This window comes from Macrotis lagotis, chromosome X (assembly GCF_037893015.1).
Source record: "Macrotis lagotis isolate mMagLag1 chromosome X, bilby.v1.9.chrom.fasta, whole genome shotgun sequence".
NCBI lineage: Eukaryota > Metazoa > Chordata > Mammalia > Peramelemorphia > Peramelidae > Macrotis > Macrotis lagotis.
The window spans coordinates 355,397,138-355,419,941 of NC_133666.1; the positions used below are offsets into that span (position 1 = coordinate 355,397,138).

At 35.5% G+C, this 22,804-nt stretch overlaps 1 protein-coding gene across 1 annotated transcript in view; it reads right to left on the reverse strand.

Annotated features, from left to right (window-relative positions):
* MYO10 (myosin X) overlaps positions 1-22,804 on the reverse strand; it is a 242,145-nt gene that overhangs the window by 27,890 nt on the left and 191,451 nt on the right. The window contains exons 20-26 of the mRNA XM_074200421.1: positions 17,149-17,273; positions 16,913-17,027; positions 10,428-10,534; positions 9,366-9,575; positions 8,652-8,697; positions 5,687-6,562; positions 4,595-4,718 (exon numbers count right to left, since the gene is read on the reverse strand). Of these exons, the coding sequence (XP_074056522.1) occupies positions 4,595-4,718; positions 5,687-6,562; positions 8,652-8,697; positions 9,366-9,575; positions 10,428-10,534; positions 16,913-17,027; positions 17,149-17,273 (1,603 nt within the window). The remainder of the gene's footprint in view (positions 1-4,594; positions 4,719-5,686; positions 6,563-8,651; positions 8,698-9,365; positions 9,576-10,427; positions 10,535-16,912; positions 17,028-17,148; positions 17,274-22,804) is intronic.

Sequence of the window (22,804 nt, forward strand, 5' to 3'; positions counted from 1 at the left end):
ATTTGGTAAAAACTTATATAAACAAAACATACATCTGCATAGCTTTTGAAAAAAAAAGACAAATGTTTCTCTCAGAAATTTCTTCTTATTTGTTAGGTAAATGATTTATGTTACAAAATACAGCTTTTAGCAAAATCCAAGGGCAGGTTTAATCAGTATTGATACTAATTATAACTCAATTATAGTTTGGTTAGTGGGAATAAAACATAGAGCTAAGATAAATTTGCTGAAATGTCTTTCAAATTTACATTTACATTTCAATTTAAGATTCATAAAACCCTTTACATTTTTTGCCTCTATCCAAAGTGCCTAGTAAAGTAAATATTGTTTTAATATTGCTTTAAAAAAAGCTTATTTATGTTGGTGGGGCTGTGAACTCATCCAACCTTCCTAGAGAGCAACTTGGAATTATGCCCAAAGAGTAACAAAACTGTGCCTACCCTTTGAACCAGCAATACTACTACTGGGCCTATATCCTGAAGAGATTATGAAAAAGGGTAAAAACATCACTTGTACAAAAATATTCATAGCAGCCCCATTTGTGGTGGCAAAGAATTGGAAATTGAGTGAATGTCCATAAATTGGAGAATGGCTGAACAAATTGTGGTGTATGTGCCTTATGGAACACTATTAGAAATCAGGAAGGATGGGAATTTGGGAAAGCCTGGAAGGATCTGCATGAACTGATGCTGAGCAGGACCAGAAGAACATTGTACACCCTCTAACAGCAACATGGGGTTGATGAACAATCTTAATGGACTTGTTCATTCCATCAGTGCAACAGTCAGGCACAATTTAGGGATATGTGCAATGGAGAATAGCATCTGTAGCTAGAGAAAGAAGCGTGAGTTTGAACAAAGACCAAACTGTTACCTTTAATTTAAAAAAAAGAACAATATCTTATTATATAATTTTGCTATCTCTCATACTTTATTTTTTTTCCTTAAGGATATGATTTCTCTCTCATCATATTCAAATTAGATAAATGTATACCATGTAAACAATGCAAAGACTAACAGACTACCTTCTGTGGGAGGTGGAGGGGAGGGAAGTGAGATTAGGGGGAAAATTATAAAATTCAAAATAAATAATTTTTTTAAAAAAGCTTATTTGATTGAATTAGTAACACTAAGAAACTTCTTCTATCCTAAAGAAATAATTCTCTCTCAGCTCTATAAATTCTTAAATCAACAAGGGTAAAAGCTTTATGGTCATTTTTCCTGATTTATTAGTTTATTTTTTTTAGGTTTTTTACAAGGCAAATGGGGTTAAGTGGCTTGCCCAAGGCCACACAGCCTTATTATTAAGTGTCTGAGGCAGGATTTGAACTCAGCTACTCCTGACTCCAGGGCCAGCATGCTGGCGCTCTGTCCACTGCACCACCTAGCTGCCCCTTCCTGATTTATTTTATTGAATATATTGAAGAACACAGCCCAATGATTAAATATAAGATAGGTACACTTGTTTTTCTGATAATGAATGAAAATAAAATAAATTCCCTTCTTTCTCACTTAAAACTTTTTAAAGATACATAAAAATGAGATGTAAAATGTAAAAATATAAAAATGTAAAATACATATAAAATTTGGATTTTCTACAGTTAATTAACTATTGGTTGGCCATTTTTAAAGAGAATTCCATAATGGAAAAGGGGGAAGAGTATCTCCCAGTTGTGTTTGGGTGATAACTATAGGAAGACACTGTTCAAATTAAGGCCCACGACAAACTAACTAAATGGCAACTCAATCAAAGTATCTTGTACTTATCTAAAAGAGGAATCTAGGAAAATGCCAAGCTAAAGAACTGTTTCCTACCAAAAGCAAATAAGTGGTATTAGAAATAAATATGAGACTCATTTTTCTTATGGAATAACTATAGCTATCTCAGATGTAGATCCAGAAGTAATTGTATTAAGTAGATAATAAAATTTATCATTTTTTAAAATAGAAGTATAAAGGTTATTATGAACTAACATAAAATTTAAAGTACCTAATACAACTTCCTCCTAAATGGAATGCAAAGTGGCTTTCAGATTAAGTAATAACACTAAATTATTAGTGCTTCTGATGTTAATGTATTTCCCATCTCTAGGAATTCTTTCTCCCTTGATATTTAATATGTACACATATGACATAAAACAAAGGTGAAGTCATAATTATTCTCCTAATTGGACACATTTTCTTTTCTTTTTTCCTTTTTTGGTTTTTGTAAGGCAGTGGGGTTAAGTGACATGCCCAAGGTCACACAGCTAGGTAATTATTAAGTGTCTGAAGTCACATTTGAACTCAGGTCCTCCTGACTCCAGGCCTGGATGCTCTATCCACTGTACCACCTAGCTGCTCATGGATACATTTTCAATAAGTAACTTTGCTGATAAAATTTAATGTCAAAAGAGAGTAGGATTGAAGCACTGTGATTTTGTTATCAACTGTTTCTTTAAAACATTTTTTTCCTTTTCTCTTTTAAAGAATTGATGTACTGAAGAAATATCACTGCTTCACTGTGAAAGGAGATCAGATTTCCAAGTGTTCTTTTCTTGATTACTGATAGTTTTAAAGCTTTATTTATCTTGCCTTCTCTTTGCTTCCAATTATTTTAACTTGACTATGCAAAATAAAAAATTATATCATGGGCAATCTAGTCTCATTGACAAACACATAAAAGCTGCATACTATATTCTCAGTCATGCTGATTCTATTTTGTAAAATGGGAATAATCAGAACCACAACTAGAGAATCTCCAGGTGCCTTTAGAATGGCATAGAGCCCTGACAAGGATTTTTTAGGCTTGCTATAATACTGTTAGTCATTTTTAATTATAGCTGTCCTTCAGAGAGTTTGTGACTTATTAGGTCAGTTGGTTAGCAGAGCTTTCCAATTTTTTTCATTCTGTGACACACCTCTAAAGTTCTAAATTTTCCATGACATATGATACCAGGGTTGGAAGGGATAGGAAGGTATCTCCTTGAATCAAATCTGGTATGAGGTTAGTTGTGCCCATGCTAGTGTGACGGGATAAAATTAGGAATGAAAGACTTTGAAGAGCACATACTTATCTGAAGTGTTAGTGTGAAAATTAAAGTGAATAAAGGAAATATAATCAAAGAGAGGAATTAAAAAAGAGAGATCAAAGAATAGGGAAATGGCAGGTTCTATACTGGAGTAGAAAAGAGAAAAGTGGAAAGTAGAAGTAAAGAGAAAAAAGATGAAGGAGAGAGATGAAAAAAGAAGCCCCCCCCCAAAAAAAACAAAAGAGAATCAATAATAAAAATTGAAGAGAAAAAAGGAAGAGAAGGAAAGAAGAAAAGGGGAAGAAAGGGAAAGAGAAATAGGAAGAGAGAGCAAAATAAAAAAATGAATGGGGAAAATGATAAATGAAAAGTAAGTGGGGGAAAAAAAGGAGAATAGCGAATGAGGGAAAACAAGTGGAAGAAATACAACAGATAGACAAGAGAAATTAATAAACAGTTTGTTTTCTCTTTTAAAGAGAAGACTAAATACTTTAAAGCTTTAGGCCCTGGAAAATTATACTGATAGAGGACCAATTCTGCAATGCCACCACATTTTAAACTTACTTTCACCTATCAAAGGCAGCTAGGTGGCACAGTAGAAACTGTGCAAGTTTGGAATCAGAACGACTCCACCTCCTGAGTTCAAATCTAGCCTTAAGACATACTAGCTGTGAGCTCCTGGGCATGTCACTGAACCCTCTTTGCCTTGTCTTCACATTTCTAAAACGAGCTGAAAAAAGAAATGGCAAGTTACTTCAGTATCTTTGCCAAGAAACCCCCAAAGGGGCTTATGACTGAAATAACTGAACAACAGGTCTTTTAACTTGATAAGTTTCACTCCAATTAGATTCTGAAGGACAGTACTCTGATTGGGGTGAAGTCTAAGTGAGGTTTCTTTTCATACTGTGTCTTCTTCCTAGTTCTTTTAGGCCTCAGCCCCCACCCTCTGCTTCCTAGTGATTCTGTGACAGCGCAAGGAGTTCACCTCACCTTTCTTGTCCTTTTAGTACACTTTTCTAAAAGTATTTCTGTTTTACTTCTATTTAAGAGAGAAGTGATCTCTGCAAATGACCTCCCACCTTGTAGCAAACATTCATAAAAAATGTGAGCAAAAATATTTGGTAATTCCTTAACAGTGAATTCAAAAAACTGTCTGTAAGGCATCCTCAAGACCAAAATCCCACCAGGGCCTCACAAAGGTGACTGATATGGGTGCAGCAAAGTCATTTAAGTAATCAGGGCATGCCCTTTCTACTACCCACAGCTGCCACACCCAGCTCTTTACTCCTTTGTCCACCTGTGAGAAAAAGGAAAATACTAATAATCAATGCACCTGGCCTCCAAGAAATTTTGTGTGTGTGTGTGTGTGTGTGTGTGTGTGTGTGTGTCTGTCTGTCTGTCTGTCTGTCTCTGAGACTGATGAGAAAGATTTCAGTATTGACCTGAGTAGAAGACTCTAGAAACCACCTCCTGACAGGGAGAAGGGAGAATTCAGGTCTTATACAATGAAGGCAAGTCACCATCCCAGCTGGGCAATCTACTGCTCTATTCTAAATCATAGAATTTGGGTGACCCGAAACATACCTTTCATATACAGAAAGCTGTGGAAGTATGGCAGGCTGACACAACTATAGACCGAGTCTCTTCTATAAGAAAGTTCATCATCTGTATCAAATCTAGAATCAAAGTCTTCTTCACTGTCTTCAAACTGCAGAAAGATGGAAGGTATCAAAACTCAAGCATAAAAGTATGCGTGAACAAAATCATGATGATAGGTCCATGTGAAGGACAACTTTTTTTTTTTGACATTCATCAATGTACACATATTAAGTAGGGACAAGTGTTTATAATAAAGTTAAAATGGGTATCAACATTCTGAATTCAGGTAATTTGTTGAACTATTCTAGAACATACAGACTGATTTCATATAATCTGGAGGTTGTCTATCTTAATATAAACATAATACAATCTTGCTGTTTAAAGGATAAAATGATACTTAAATTAATTTAAAAGTTAATTTATCTTAAGTTACTATGCTAAAAACATTTAAAGATCTTTAAGAGATGAATATATTTAAGACAGGCAATAAAATGTAGGAGGAACTTAATTCATGAACTTAGTATAAGATGAGGACTAAGGGAAGGGGAAGAAATCATATTATTAACCAATCTAATTAAGAAAAGAAGTTGACAAAGCAATAAAAACTAGAGTAGTTACAGCCCATTTCTTGTCTTTTTAACATTAGAAATATTATTCTATTGAGTGAAATGTGAAGTAACTCTTCCAAACTTTTCCCTATGTGCCATTGGCAATTCTGGTGCTGAATGAAGGTATCTCATTTCCTAACTTACTACAAAAGCCCTGGCTGACATTGCTCAAGCTCCAAGTAAACATATGTGCCAGTTTTATTAGGCTTCAGGCAAAATTTAGTAATAGATGTGCATGTAGCTACATACAGAAGTCATTATCAAAGGCTTCTATTTGCTAATGAACATCCTCTTTGAAAAATTAAAGGCTTTAAGAACTTATTATTGTTAGGTAAATAATGAATTTTGAATCTTTGTCAATTTTGTATTATTTGACCTAAAGAAATTGGTGCATGGGTGGGTTGAGAAAGTGGAAAAATTTCAAAACTCTGCACTTAGTAATTACAAAACAGAAGCAAGAGGGACTCACTGAGGACTGGGCTCCCTCTGAACTAAAACGATAGGCTCCAGAACTATTGTATGTCCCCACAGAGCAGCGATAATCAGGGGACCACTGGCTACTGTGAGAGTTGGAAAAGGTCACACTGCTGCCTGAAGTGATGGCCCCGTCTTCATAGTCATCCTGGTCGTAGTCGTAGTCACCATCTGGGGCAATAAGGTCCCCAGAGTTCTGGGGCATGCAGTAGGTAGACTCCCCACTTGACGAGTTGTGGAGACTCGCAGAGTCATGGACAGAGGGGGTCAACAGGACAGTGCTGTCGGCGCTAGGGCTTGTAGGCACCACTGTTTCATTCATGTATGGATCCTCCTCTGAGGAATCATCGCTGGTGCGGATGCCGCTGGTTCTCTGGTCAGAATGGCCATGCTCACTTGGGTTGGGCGAATCTTTAAAGGCATCATCATCAGCCTCGAAGCCCTCATCCACCTCCTCTTCAGGGTACGGCTGGCTGAAGTTGAAACTGGGCTTTTCCCCGCAGGCATTGTCGGCCAGTTCACTGAGCCCAGCAGAAAAGCTGCTGCCCACAGAGAGGGACCTCTCAATATTCCTGACACATTCATCGATCTCATCGAAGTTGAGGGACTCCAGGAACTCCTGGGCTGCTCGGCAGGCTTCATCTTCCAGCCTCCGGAGCTCCTGGTCCCGCAGCTGCTGCAGTCTTTGCAAGGAAGCCTCTGTCAAAGAGAGCTCCTGCCGCTCCTTCACCCGCTGGAGATCCTCTATCTCCTTCTCCAGGCGTAAGATCTCTTCCACTTGCTTGTTTTCCTTCTGCTTCTCCATCTCCATTTTCAGCTGTTCTTCCTTCTGAAGGGCTTCTAGTTCTCTCAGTCTCCTTGCCTCTTCAGCCTATTCAGAAGGGAAATGCAAGACTTCAGTATAGTTCAATATCATGAAGTGATGAGGTGCCGTTACATTTTATCATATGCAGTGAGGATCTAAAGTGAAACATTTCATTGAATGGTGTAAATTAAATGAAATTCATAATGAGAAACTCAAAAATACAAAGTTTTTCCTGATTTAAAAAAAACCTGGAGGAAAGTCCCATGTAACATTTTTATTGACGTCACTTTCTTCTATTTGTTGACTGATTTCAATTCTAAGAATTGAGCACATTATCAATTCAGTGCTCACTTCATATAAGGATACAAAGATGCCTGATGATTGCGATCCCTGTCTCCAAAAGAGCTTACAGTAAGGCAGAGACACAATGAAAAATAAGCAAATAACCAGTGCAAATTATAATAATATAAGCAAAGGAACAGAGAAGTTAGGATAGATTTAGGTGAGGAAAGATAATCTATACTTAGTGATAATCAGAACTAATTTTATATGTGTTAGGCTAATTGAAGTCCTTGAATAAAGGTGGCAGGTTTCCAAGGTTCCTTTTAACTCTCAAGGGCATTCACCATCCTTCTATTCCCCAGGCTGTGAAATCAGTTCAACTTTGACTCCTCACTGTCTCTGGCTACCACCACCTCCATTTGTCCAATTGGACACAAAGACCTGCTAGTTTAACCTTTGTATCTCTCAAATATATCTCATGAATAACCCTTCCACCCAACTCCCCATTTCCCTGATGCTGCCACTACCCTGTTGCACGTGCTCATTTCCTACATCTAAACTATGACAATAGACTGATAGTGGAGTCTACATGTTACAAATCTCTCCCTATTCCAGACCATCCCATGCTCAATGTCAAAGTGGTTTTTCTTAAGCATGAACATGACCATGTCAAACATGGAAATCTGTCCCTAGTCAAACAGCAGTGGCTTCACATCATCTCCAGGATCAAATATAAAATTCTGTTTGCTGTTCAAAGTATTTCAAAACCTGTGCTTTTTCCCCATCTTTCTACTAAAACTCAACATGTTCTTCCCCTGCACATACTCTTCAATCCAGGCTTTAACAAAGCATTCCATCTCTTGGCTGAAGGATATTTTTATTGGTCGTCTTCCATATTTGGAATATTCATTTTCCTAGTTTTCTTGATCTCAACTAAAAGCCCATTGCTAGAGGAAGCAGGTCCTAATTCCTTTATAGCCATTCCTCTGTAGGAAATTTATCTTGCATTAAGCTAATATGTATATAGTTGTTTTCATATGTTGTCTCTCCCATAAGATAGTGAGCTCCAAGTACAGGGCTGTCTTTCCTTTTTTTTCTAGCCACCAGCCCTTAGCAATGTGGAGTATATAGTAGGATCTTCATAAATGCTTATGAATTCCATAATGTATCTTTGAAGGCATGTAATATATATCCCTGGAAGAAATGAAGAAACAAGGGACTAGGGGTGTTTTAAGGTAAGAACAGGAATGCAAGACTATTCACAAAAGGAGTTTTAAAAAAAGGTAGAATAAGATTAAAGAATAGACACTTTTCCATTTTGGCTATCTGTGCACACTGTTTTGAATGCTAGGCCAAGGGATCTATGGTTTATAAAGTCAGCAATGAGGAATTATTGAAAATTTCTGTTCAGAGATACAATGTGTAAGACCTGTATTTTGCAAAGAATAATACCGTACTGGTGCAAAGAACAGGTTGGAAAGAGGACACACTGGAGACAAGGGGATTAGGCAGAGATTATTCCAACACTTTAGGTAATGAGGGCCTTAACTAGGATCACAGCAGTAGAATTAAAAAGGAGTGGGGAGATGGAAGATAGATTGCTGAGGTAGAATCCAAAGTATTTGGCAATAATTTTTATGACAGAAGAAATGAATATAAGTTGACTCCAATATTTCAAGTCTAAGGAATGTGAGGATATTGGTGGTACCATAAACAAAAGCACAGAAGTTAGGAGAAGGGCATTTTGAAGAAGAATAATGACCTCATTTGGACAAGTTACCTTTTAAAACAATTCAATAGATTAGTTGTTAGGAGTGAAAAAACAAAACACAAGAAAAGAGATAAACAGGGAAGTTGTCAAATCATTCTTTACCTTCTGGGCAAGAAGCTCAGCTTCCTGTCTCTTCCTTTCTCTTTCCCTAGAAAGTTAAGAAAAAAGAATGTGAACATAACAAATATAACTTCCCAGACAACTGGGGCAGCTAGGTGGCGCCCAGTGTATAGTGCACAGGCCCTGGAGTCAGATCTGGGCTCAAATGAAGTCTCAGACAAAGTGAAACTAGCTATGTGACCCTGGGCAACTCAACTTAACCCTCATTGCCTCCCCACCCCCAGATACCATAATGTAATAATTATCAAAATTTTTTTTAAAAGAATGAAGGTTATAACTTTTATCTTGAAATGCCCTGACCTCCCTCATGTCAAGCCCTGACCTAACCCCATGATCATGGGTCAGCTTCTTTCCCTCCAGTGGGTCCAGCAGCACTCTAGGTTATTGATTGTGACAAGCATCACTGAGGGAAATTTTTTCTATCAAAAATACTCCACTTGGAAGAAATTATAGAAACTGATTCCAACCCATCAAAAAAGAAATAAATAAAAACAGGCCTACTGCTCCAAGGCAGGACTAAGCTTACTCTAGTCTAAGAAATTTACATACTGACCCACATTCAGAGAGGAATGATTTATAATTGTTGTTTTTAAAAAGATCTGAAACATTTACTCTGAATGTATGCTCCAAAGGATGTTCAGAACGAAATCTAAAATATGATTTTTAGTTAAATCAAAGTCCTAAAGCCCATGGCACCTTTCTTGCTCCTCCTTTCTCCTCTTCTCTTCTTGAATCCGTTTCTCTTCTAGCATCTGTCTGTAAATTCGTCGAGCGATTTGGCCCCTCAGTTGTTTCTGCAGAACCACAGCTGCTTTCTTCAGGCCCAGGAACCTTCTCCTCACAAGGAAGGCTCTGTAGTTCTTTTGTATTATAACTACATGATAAAGGACCTTTCTGTATTGCTTCCTGAAGGAAGAACAACCAATATGGTAAAGAGGGTCAGATGAGTCATGGAAATGGAGGTTTCCTTGAGAATTGTTTGCTTTTGATTTCAGGATGGCCAAAGAATAGAAGAAGCACCTAGCTTTGCAACAATCTTTCCATTAATAGTGATGCCTTCTCCATTGCTCCTCTACTCCAGCCCAGAGTACAAGGCCCATTTTGTGAGGAAACTAACATTATCTTGACAAAATAAGGGTACGCCACCTAGTGCTACATTTTTTATGACTCAACAAGAAGATACTCTGAAATGAAAGGAGGTTTGATGTATCTCCTGCTTCTATAAAAGAAATTACCACAGCAGGATAGCTTTGTCCTACGGAAAAAGGAATGCATGGTGTTTCATGTGACATATTGTTCTGTATATGTGGACAGAACTAATATACACATGAAAAGAAACAGCCTCATTATGCAAACTGCTCCAGAACAGGCCTCTATTGAGTTACCAAGCAAATACAAAAGTAAACAGATGGGTTGTACTACTAGGACTTTAATCCATAATGCATGAACCTAGGTAAGCAAATTAAAACATTTCAGCAGTCACTTAATGTCATTTTTTTTTCTTTTTTAATATCAGCGATGGGCTCTTTTCCCTTGTTTTCATCAAGACTGCACTCACATGACTCATTAGAGCAGTGGTTGGAATTACTTGGGGCTTGGGGGAGGAGGACAGCAGCAGGAACAAAGTTCACTTTGCTCAACCGTTTCTTTCAGAGTCCCAAAGCAATTTTAAATTGAATTCACATAATTATTCAATAACGTTATACAAAAGCAGGAAAAGCATTTATTGTGTATTATGGTTTAACAGGTTACACACACCGTGCCAGATAGCCAAGGATATGAGCACGGATCACCATGGCTGCTCGAAAGACCTCCTCTTCCCGCTGTTTCTCCAGCTTCTGTTCCAAGGACTCCCGAAGGAAGACCTGCTCAAAGAAAAGTCAGATGTCAGGACCTACTAAAGACTAAACTGCCAGAAAAACAGGTTATAATTCAAGGAATAACTCAGAATCAGAGAAGAGAACCTATTGGAATAGAATGAGTTATATTTTGGTTCCACATACACAATATGAAATTTCTGAATCCTTAATAAGAAGCAAAAGATACATTTTTTAATGTAAGGAAATAAAAGGAAATGATCCTCTCACAAAGTCATTTTCCCAAATGTCACTAATGTTTAGCTAAACATTTGTTTTGATGTTGTTCCATTCATTAATGATTATTAAATGATAATGACTAACTCTGGTTCATATCTATTTTTCTAAGAGCATGCATTCACATAATGATTTAAGATTAAGAATTTAATCCTAGAAAAGAGACTTTTGGAGCAAACACCTAAGTGGTTTATGAATTCCTGGTAAGTGATCGAAAGAGAGAAAACACTTTTGATACATCACACTTCTTGGGAAGACTCCTGAAGATAATTCCTAAGTATGTTGCCTACTCTGTGGGGACAAGAACACAAATCCTCCATTGACAACAAGTATTATGTATACTTATCAAATAAAAAATAATATTCTTTAACTAGTAGAAGAAATTAGGCATCATGGATAGTTTAGTGTAAATTTTACACTGTGAATCCTAACTTTTCTAAAGAAGAACAAATATTATGGCTGCAAATAAATGTCATTTTCCTCTTTATTTCTTTTTTCAAAATGAAGGCATAACTCATAGGTCCTAAATTTCTCTCCTAAAAAAAGAGGAGAAATATATCCCTACCTTTTGATTTAGGGGTTAATTTGTAGCCTTTAGAAAAAATTTTGATTAAGTTCTAAACTTCCTCACACAGGACCTTAATTTGAGTGCCTCCCATGAGTCACATAGTGAGGTACACTAAGCCCTAAAATACATTTTCTTCCTGCTTTCAATAGCTTTCAAGTAAAAATATAAACAAACCTCAAAAATCACACTAAGTCCCTAAATTTTCTCCTGAAACATTAAAAATAATACATTATATGAGAAGTTTTTAATATTCTAACATTGGGATGCTGTTTCATTTCATATATAATTGGATTAAATATCTAGTATATTTAAGTAAAAGACACACGACAAAATCTTAAGTAAAATAAATAGGTCCGTTTAATTGTTTGTATTTCCCCAAAGAGTAGTCTCTTTATTACAATTTTAGACTAAAATTAGATTTCTTCATAATGTGACAGCATGCCAACTTATTTTCTTGGTCAATATACCCAGCCCCTGAATCTTTAAGCCTGATTTCCATTGCTTTGTTCTAGAAGTTGTTTAAAAGAAACTTAAAGTACATTCTTTCAGGGGACATAAATTAAATATAAGTATGCACACAAGTAAGCTTTAGCTTTGTTAAGCATGGAGATAACAATCTGGCCAGTCTATTTCCTTTTAAGTGGCATTCATCCATTATCAGAACAAACTCCTCCCCAATACCTCTTTTTTCATTTAAAAGGTTTTTTTTGAGAATACAGAAAATTTGTAAAAAATAAAAGGTTTTTACTTAGAACGTCCTACAGTTTATTGGAGAAGAATATATGCCATATACAGATTTGAAAATTACAATTGAAAACAAGAAATACAAAAAATCTACAGGAAAAAAAAAGGATTATCTCCATTAAGGATCACACACTATATTTGATATTTGTCATGGTTCTGATTTCAATGAGTTTTCTTTTTTAAAATTTCTTTTAATTTTAGTAAAACAAAACAAAAACCTTATTTTAAACAAAGCACTGAAAACTTTATAAAATGAAATTAAGTTTTAGGTAAGAGACTTAATCATGAATTAATGTAACTATAAATGTTATATCAGACATTTCCAAAACTCTGCCCCAGATTGGGGATGATGTGACATTCTCCATGAGAATAAAACCAAAATAATCTGAAGATATGATGTTTCTCCACAGTCCCCAGAGAAATGAAGCCTGAACAAATTTTGGTTAAATAGCTTGGATTCCTCTGGATTTATTGTCAAATGGGTATAACAGCCCCTATATTAACAAAGAGGATGCTTTCCATCTATCCCAAACTGATACAATAGGTATAAGTACTATAGTATGTCAAAGAATAGAGAACTGGAAGAGACCTGAGAGAATCTTAAACCCTCATTTTACAGATGAATAAACTGAGGCTCAGAAAGGTGAATAGACTCCCTCAAGAATAGAAAAATCAGAATTAAAACTCAGTTCTTTGACTAAATAGTCAGATCTTCCTAGTAGAAGAGGTTAAGTATATTTATTTCTCGAAGATCAGAAAACAAATATGACAAGTAACCCCTTCAAAAAACTAAGATATGATCACATCATCAGTAAGGTTCCATTAAACTCTAAAATACTTTTATTCTATAGAAATATTAGAGCAGGGGAATAGGTGGCAGAAGAGAATTATAGATCTTGAAGGAATTTGGTTATATGATTACCATGATCCAAAAAGAGATTTCAATAGACTAAAATAATAGGTCATATCTAATAAAATTTGACTTGATAAAGACAAATGTAAAATCCTATATTTGTGTTAAAAAAGTCAAGAAAGTACAAGATGGGGATGGTGTACTCTAAGTTAATAGTTTGTGTAAAGAAAGATCAAAGGATTTTGTTGAGACTTCTAGCGTTATGAAAATACAACTGTATCAAATTGCAGCATTAAAAGGCAACCTCCAAATCTAACAGCCCCATTAAAAAGAGGCAGCGTCCAGAAAAAAGCAGGTTGATTACCCTACTAGCCTTAGACTCTGACAGATCAAATATGGAATATTTCGGATTGAGAGATGACACATTTTAGAAAAGAAATGAAGAAGTTGAAGTTCATCCAGAAGAGGGTATAAAACTAAAGTACAACTCTGAAGAGGGTGACCGGGTTGATGAAGGGACTAGAGAATGTATGGAAAGGGGATCATTTGAAGAAAATGGAAGCATTTGACCTGGAGGAGATCTAGATGAAATATAGAATTTGATGGGTTTTTGTATAGAAGAGAGATTGGACTATTTTGCTTGTTATCAAGAGGGAAGAACTAGGAATGGATAGAAATTGCAGAGAGATATATTTAGATTTAATCTGATAAAAACTTCCAATAATCAAAGTGTTCACAAATTAATCTAGTACCTTATGAGTGACCAGTATTTATATAGATGTTTCCCATCCCTTGTTTCTCTCCTGAGTACCAGTTCCACATTTCTAATTGCCCTTTGGATGGATGGTAAGTAAGTTGCAAATCTTGTCATTTCTATATTCACAATGTCCATGATATTGTCTCTACTCACATAGCTATGAGCCTGGTTCAATTACTTTTTACCCAGATTATTGAAAAAGCATACTACCAGGTATCCCAGTCTCAAAATTCTTCCCTCTCAAATCCATCTTCCACACAGATACCAAAGAGCATTTCCTAAAGTAACAACTCTGACAGTGTACCCCTCCACCAGCTCATCACTGCCTCTAGAATTAAATATCAAACTTTTGGGCATTAAAGTTCTTCGTGGCCCGTTTCCTTCCTACCTTTTTTCATCACTCATGAATCTTCAGACCAGTCATACTGGCTAACTTGCTGTGCTCTACATGTTCCTGTTTCTGACTCTTACTGTTTCTGCAGTAAGAGTATAACTTGTTGTTACTACAACTTAATGTTCTGAAGCTTGGAGGGTTAATTTACTTCTAGAAGGTAGAGGGCTATAGAAGAAAGAGAACTAGATTAAGAACCAGGAAAACTAGGGACTAGTCTAATTTGTGCCCCTAACTAGATGAATGTCACTCTACAGATGTCATTTCACTTCTTTGTCTTCTGTTTCTATAATTGTTAAATAAAGAAATAGTTTGAGATGATCTCTAAGATCCCTTTGGTGACAATAGTTTTGGAGGAAAATGAATGCTTCTATTATTTCTTAGGAAAATAGTAACTTAGTATATCAGGTGGGAAAGAATTTAGTTATTTTATTTTAGAAACTATGGGTGGAGTGGTGGAGAATGAAAAGAATGAATTAGAAAACAGATATCTGAATAGTCACTATGTGCAGAATGGTTCCGTTGAGGGGAATGGGTTTGGAGACTGAAGACCTGGCAACTTCTAACACTGTCAGTCTGATCCCAAGCAAGTCACTTAAACTCTCTGATCTCAGTTTCCTCATCCATGATGTTGAAATATATAATCTGAAGTCCTTTTCTACTTCTAAATCTATGAAACTACCTACAACTCTCTGTAAAACTATGCAACTCCTTGGGAAGAATTATTTAAAACAATTTTTATAATTTGGAAGCCCTTTTTTAAACTCACTCATCACTCCTCAGTGTATGCCCACTCTTCTATGTAAATAGTCTCCCTTATTATACCCAAAACATAATTCACCCATTAGATGGGACATGATAGCCATGTTTAGTTTTTGAAGAACTTTCATATAGAAGAGAGATTATTTTACTTGTTCCCAAAAAGAAAGAACTAGGAATGGGTAGAAATTGAAGAGACATATTTAGATTGAATGTGATAAAAACTTCCAAATAATGAAAGCTGTACAAAAATTAATCTTGTACCACTGTGACTTTGCTAATATTATTGTCCTACTTTCTCCCTGAACTCTGCCAAATTTTGTATTTGTCATAATCTAGCCACAGAGTTACTTTATTTTTACTAACTTTCCAGATTTAATATACTTAACAATGGCCCTTTTACTTAGCCTGAAATTCTTAAAACTATATAATCACTATAATGCTATTAATACTTGCCTAAATCTTGTCTCTAAAAGGAATTTATAAACTTCTCAAGACAAAGCAAGGACTGTGACCAATATCGTTTTTTTGGCTCCTTAGTATTTTGTACTATAGTTGACTGAAAAATGCCTTCCATTGATTTGTGTCAAACAAACTACAGATATAATATTTCTTTCTGAAAAAGTGACCTAGGAACTCACTTGGGTAATGACAGACAATCTGAAAATAATATGAGTTAGTCAATCTTTTCATACCTCTTGTAGCTAAGGGGATTCTTTGTCTTCCAATATTTTAAGCATGTTAGTCTACTCATTCATCCAGATTAGTGCTTACATGACACAATGAAAACATAGGATTCAATCTGAAGTACATGAAGAGTTATGAGGGAATAGATTGGGAAAAAAATGTAATAAATAAAGAGAAAGAAGATTTGGGGTTACCTAGTATTTGATTTCTAAATAGCCTGCACACTCCAATATACATATTTCTCTTTTCCATTATGGTAAAAGCTCTTTGAGAACAGGGACTATTCTATTTTTGTTACAAATAAAATATGATTATTCTAATATTCTATAACTCATTCTTTTCTTGTTTTGGTAACAGGGAGAAGACTGGAGAGCAGAAAGACATAGGTATCTGAGGGGTGCTGTGTTGTCAGGGAGACTGGGGGGGGGGAATGGAAAACAGAGAGAAAATGAAAGCTGCTGAAGACATTCAAATATCCAAATACAACATCAAATTTTTTTTGGGGGGGGTTGGTCCTGTTTAAATTCAACTTGTTGGCAAAGAAAAGTTATCACAGTTATTTCTATCCTGCATAACTCTATAAATACAGAGGTCATCAGAAACCATGTTGTATCACATCCCAATATTGCTTTTCACAAGTCATTTTTGTTTAACATAGACTCCATCATGAAATAATTTCAATTCCCTGAGTATTCACAATCAGTGTATCATGGTATCTACACAGATTCAGTCTTTATTTGATACTATAATTCAATTCAACTTTTCAACAGACAAGAAATGATTTAACTTTTAGTTTATACATAATGATTTACAATGTCCATAGTGACTTATAAATATAATTTTTATTAGCTGTTTATTTTTTGAGACGAAATGATTAATGCAAAAGCTTCAATAAGCTCTGCAGGCTCTTTTTAGTATAGTCTAGTTTCAAAGTAATGGATAAGCTTCAAAATTGACAACAAAAGAAAAATCACCTTAATAGGTCAACTGAATTTACCTAAGTATTACAAACCATTTCTTTGCTAGTGTTCTTTTAGCATGCAGAGTTGGGTCTAGTAGTACTCAGTTTACAGATATAGAAATGAAAATGCAGAGATAAAATAAAATGGCATGAATAAGAAATCATGTATAGAAAAAACAGGGTGAGTTTTCTTTTTTAGGTGTGTTTAATAAAAGCAACCATTTCAACAAACAGAATAGCAGAACGCTAGGCTGGGTGGTGGGGAAGATATATAGCTTAGATAAGTAACAATGTCTGTTCTCATGAAGCTTAAGAGTAAACATTTAGAGAAAAGAATAATGGAATCTTCATGGATTTTAATTAACAGAACACTGACTTTGAAGATGTGAAAGATGTTATAAGCATAAGGCACAACCAGAATAACTCTTACCTTCGTTTTTCCAAGCTGCCATTCACTATTAGTGTCATCATAATGATGAAGCAGAACAGTGCATTTTCCTTTGACATCTTCAGGAAGAGTCAAATTTTTCATCAGTACTTTATACCTATGAGGCAAATCTCATGTTTAGGTAGTATAATGAATTTCCAATAACTTTCCATTCTCCAAAATCCACTGTAAATAATAGGATACAATGTACTTCAAAAGTCCACAGAACCCTTATTTACCTTTTGCAAAAATCCTGAAAGGGTCTTCGGACAGGAAAGCCAGCTTTTCTTATCCTCACAGTCTCTAGCATCCCAGAATATTTAAGCTGGTTAAGCACTAATGCTTGATCAAACTGATCTGGCATCTAAAGAGAAATGAGTAAACTTTAAATAAGGTTGACACCATTAGACTATTTTACAAAGCATTTTCCTCAAGAACCTCAGAGGCTATCAGGATACCACCTAATTTTTTTGTACCTGCAACCTAATATTAACCTTGTCACTATAGACAAGGAAATTGGGGCCCAATTGAATCATCTATCTTGCATGGCTAGGGTCACAGCAGTGATCTGTTGGAGGGCCAGAAAGAGGAAAAAAAGGACATTCAAATATTTCTCAATTTCCGGCCTGGTGACCAACCTACCTATTAATCTCAAGTTAATTACAGTTATCTATACAGAGAAGAAAGTAACATGTTTATTTAATTAAAGGCCTAAGAAATCAAGCCAAAAGACTTAAAATTAAAACTTAAGGCCTTAAAAATTTTTCCCCATATCTTTTCAGTTACTAAAATACATCCTAAATTCTGACCAAATAGCAATATTTCTACAGCATGAAGCAGACTAGGCAGCCAAGCAAGTTAAGTGCCACATTTACAGTGTATTAGTCAATGGTTTTGTTTGTTTAATCAGCCTTTCCCTTTCATTCCTTTGGTATCTTGCCACCATCATTAACTCTCTCTCTAAAGAGAACTATGGGGCAGCCTCAAAAAACAGCATTAAAAAGTATGAAAAAAGCAGAAACTTATTCTGACTTTGTCTTAAACTAGACAACTAGACGAACAACTTTTTCCAGAGACAATGAAAATAAATAAAAAAATAAAACCTCGAGTCTTGGTGTTTCAGATAAAATAATTGTAAGTTCTTCAATCAGTAGAATATTACATTTCCAAGAAAAGTTATTATCTTACAAAAACAACAAACATAATTCATTTTAACCAGAACAGTCATGTAACTGGCAAAATCTTGAAAATAGTCCTGGTCCTACAATTTTCACTATAAATTATTTAAAATAGACTTAATAAACCAAAGAAAGAAGTAGAAACATAATTATCATTATAACTTAGGAGTCTAAATAGATTTTTCAAACTCAGTTTTTTAAAAGAATCTTATTTTGTGATGCCAAATATCACATATCAAATCATAATGTCTAACAAACTCTTCTTCTTAAGATAGCTATAAAATGTTTAATTGGTTATATATTTCTAATGTTTTCACTAGAAAATTTAATTTGACCAGAAAATTATTTATATAGAAAATTAAATTGGCTATTTACCTAAATAAAAACTATTTAATAACAAAAATAGTACAATTTTTAAAAGACTAAATGATGCAGAAACATAAAGCTCATAATTTTATTAACTTTAATTTCAAACAAACCTTTCAAAAATAAAGATAATAAATCTGATATCCAAATTCTTTGGGAATAAAGTATCATGCTTGGAAAAGGCTCTACACCTGACTCATACCAAGAAAAAAGGCATATACCACTCACTAATTCTCTTTTCTTTCATTCTACTTTTTGTACTCTACAAAGTAGTTCTGCAATTATCTGGCTGCAGAACCAAGAAACCCAACTAAAACAAATTACTCTTACCAACTTCTAATGTAAGGCTCAGAAACACTTACCATCTTACCTTCTTCTAGGTAGTCTCTATTGCCTTCCCTTTGGCTTTCTGGCCAAAATTCATATGGAAAACAACAGCTACACACTGACCTTTTCCCCAGGGCTAAAGACACTGAACAATAATGAACACCATTCCTGTGCTTTAAAAAGTGCTCAGTCACCATGGCAACCCCTCCCATTCTGGGGATAATTAGTGTGGTGTGGTTGTAGGATTTGATACAGGAGAGAGAAAGAACAAGGCAGTGAGATTCCGCCACCAAACACTATTGCTACTTCCAATCTCCCATTGAGAATGTGTTTCTGTCCCCTTTCATAATAATTTAACTGGAGGAAAGGGGAGAAAGGTCTATACTGTATAGGCTGATTGCCACTGTGGGCAACATATATTACAATCATGGCAGAAATATTGCATTTTTAATAGCAGTGTTCTTTCTGCTCTCAACTTTTTTTTTCTCTAGTGAACTTCATGCTGAAAGAAAACACAGTTGGAGTCAGAACAAGAAGCAACTTAAAGGCACTTGGTCTTTCAAAACTTCTCAGCTATGCATTGGTCTTGACTAGTAACTAGTTTTTTTTTTCAGAACAGAAGGCTCAACTAAAGAAAAGTCTCCAGCAGGGAAGAAAAGTGGAGTTTTAGATAGGGACAAATGGGTTAGTTTCTGAGGGGATGGTTGCACGGGAAGCCTATATTCACTAGCTTCAAGTTTCAAGGGTACATAATAAATATCCTCTAGTGCTGATTTACTTCTCTGGTAGCCTGAATTTCAAGTTGCACTTTCAGCCCAAAGGCAGCCTACAAAAATATGTATGAAGCTCACAGGGTAATATAGAGTGAATCAGACCCAAATTTCAGGTTCAATCAAGTCATGACCTAGGCCTATGAAACCTTTTTCTGTTTTTCTTTTGAAAGATTTGATTTCAGTCAAATTTCCATTAGACAAAGGAGTACTTATTAGGACTATGCTTCTATGAACAAGGTTCAAATTTTGAGAATGATTTAAAGGAAAAGGGTTAAGTCAAATTATTGTTTGCTTTGAAATTTTACCTTTATATATACTGATTTAATAATTTAGAGGAATTCATTCAAGTCTTATATAAGATGTGTGCCTGTCTCCGTGCAAGATCCACGGTGAAGCAAGTAAGATCAAGAAATATTGCATTTAGTTAAAAAAAAAAAAAGAACTGATACCTGCATCTTTTATGTTTCAAACTGAGGGGGTGGAGGAGGTAGAATTAATGATAACTGAGAAACTAACCTTAGGATGAAATAATACTTTTGTTTCCTGATAACATGCAACTGTCCCCCAAATTCGTCCTTTCACAATTCTTCAACTTCAATAAGGTAAATGGTACATTCTTATGTTACTGGCTAGTCATTCTGGAGAAAATTATTTATCCCAAGTATATAACAGTTTCTAAGTCTAAGCTTTTAAAAACAAAGTTTCATAGAAAAGTGCTTCCACCATTAATCAACTGAGACTGCTTTCAATGCCTACATTTTCCCCCCTGGCTCTAATATAGCAACTATCAGACATCTTCAAGTACCTCTGTACTGGGCTCAGTTTTATCAGGGCAGTTATTAAATTTAATCAGACGAACCTAGTACCTTAAATGGTTTTCAGTCCTGCCCATTAAGGAAGTTGTGCCATTTTTTTGACCTTCAAAGCACTGGACAGAATAATTAGGCCAGCAAAAGAGTTCATCCCATACTCACAGAACACACCTTCCATGTGCTCCAGACAAGGAGCACTTGGGGGTCTTGAGGCACTTGTGGAAAGGAGGCAGAAATGAACACTCTACTTTCTCTGTCTCAGGAGGATAGAAAGTGAGGAGGAGGAGGGTCACATGACTCTCAGGGAAAGAGCACAGGGTTTCAGACCCCAGTCCTTTTTACATCAAATAAGGCCTTTAGACTGAGCAAATCATCAAGTGATCAATTCACAAGCACTCATTAACAGCCTTCTGTGTACCAGGGTTACCAGAGCAGAGAATAAAGCAATAGTTCTCACAATTAATTGATCTGAGGGGCAAAGGGGAGGAAATGGAAGAGAAGAGAAGAGGAAGAAGAAATACAGATGGCCAAAATATAAAGGGAATGAATACAACTACATACAATGTAGTTAAATTCAAGGTGGTTTAGAAGGGAGGACACCAGCAGCTGCAAGAGTCAGGAAGCCCTTCCAACATAAGATGGTACTTGAGCAGCAGCTTCCGTGTGATTCTGAGGGTCCCTAAAACCCTTTCAAGGAATCCTAAAAAATCAAAATTATTTTCATAATTAAGAAAGCAGCTCAGTGGTTTACTTTAAGTCCCAACTAAATTCCCAACTTTTGGAATCCTTCCTTAAACCCTCTTAATTCAATGTTTTCCCTCTTAATTATTTCCTACTTATCCTGTACTGAACTTGCTTTGTATATTTCTGCTTGCATGTTGTCTCCCCTATTAGACTGTAAGATGCTTGATGGCAAAGACTCCCTCCTTTTGCTTTTTGTATCCCCAGGGCTTAGCAGTATTGCTGGGACCTATGAGGTGCTTAATAAAGGTTTACTGAAATGAAGGATCAAGTTGCATTGGTACAATAGATTGAACAATAGGTCTGGATTAAGGAAGACCTGAGTTCAAATCTAGCTTCAGGTAGTTATTCACTGTATGACCCTGGCAAGTCACTTAACCCTCTGTTTGCTTCAGTTTCCTCATCTGTAAAATAAGGATGCTAATAATTTCACCTATCACAGGTTGCTGTGAAGATCAAATGATTATAGTATTTATAAAGTGCTTTGCACAGATACTTAAAAAAAAGTGATTGTTTCCTTCCAAGAGAGTTATTTTCCTATTAAAATACTCCTTTCTTTTTCAACTATATACATATATATACGTGTGTATTTTATATACACAAAACAATGTATTACTGCAGATTGACTATGTAAAGCAGATGAAAATCCAGTTCTCTTAAGTCAGTCACTAAAGAAATATGCAAAATATTTTTTAAAATGCCATTTCTCATTGCATTTTGGTTTTGGAAAATACTCAAGGTTTAAAGGAAAGGGGATTCCATGGAGTAGAAAGAAGGAGGTAGTGTATTCTAGGTATTAGAGGAAATGGTTAGTAAAAGGCAAATAGATGAATGAAGAAATGTTTTGAGTGAGGAACAGAAAAGGACTCATGTTCAGTGAGGATGGAAATATAGGATGGGGTCAGTTTGCATAAGACATTAAAAGCTAAACTGAGTTTACAGTTTATAACAAGATATGATTGGATATATGGCAAGAAGTCACTGAAGTGATATAATACAAAGTCATTGGAGTAAAATAAGTAGGGGAGATATACAGTCAGGTCTTCACTTATGGAAAATGAGAGGGGAGAAATTGGGGAGAAATTTGAGACAGAGATAAATTAGGAACTGATGCAATAATTTAGAGAAGAAAAGAATCTTTGGCAATTTTTTTTGAGAGGAAAGGAGTCAAATGGTGTCATGAAGGTGACAAAATTTGGCAACTGGCTGACCATAAGAGATGAAAGTAGTGAGGAGTCAAAACTAATGCTGAAGAAACAAGACCTTGGACAGAATGCAAGATAGTGGTACTCTTGGCAGAAATAAAGGGAGGGTTTGGGAATGTGGGTAGGAAGGAAGATAAGGGGGGACATGTTGGGACACGTTGAGATTTAGATTTCTTCTGGACATCTGATGGTGAGGTGAGAATAGACAGTGAAGTTGAGTGTGACACTGATGAATATACTTGTGACTATTTTATTGACTATTATTTATTATAGATTACATATACATACATATATATGCCATATTTACTACAGACCTGAGGAATATAATTGGAAACTTCAAATGATGTCTAATAAAAAGAAAAACTTTACATCTCTATATGTAATAAAATCTGAGGAACTTTGCTATTGCACACAGAGCACCTGTTTGCAAGTTCTACCTCTGATACATAGTATCTGTGTGATTTTGAGCAAGTCACTTAGTCTCATTAAGCCT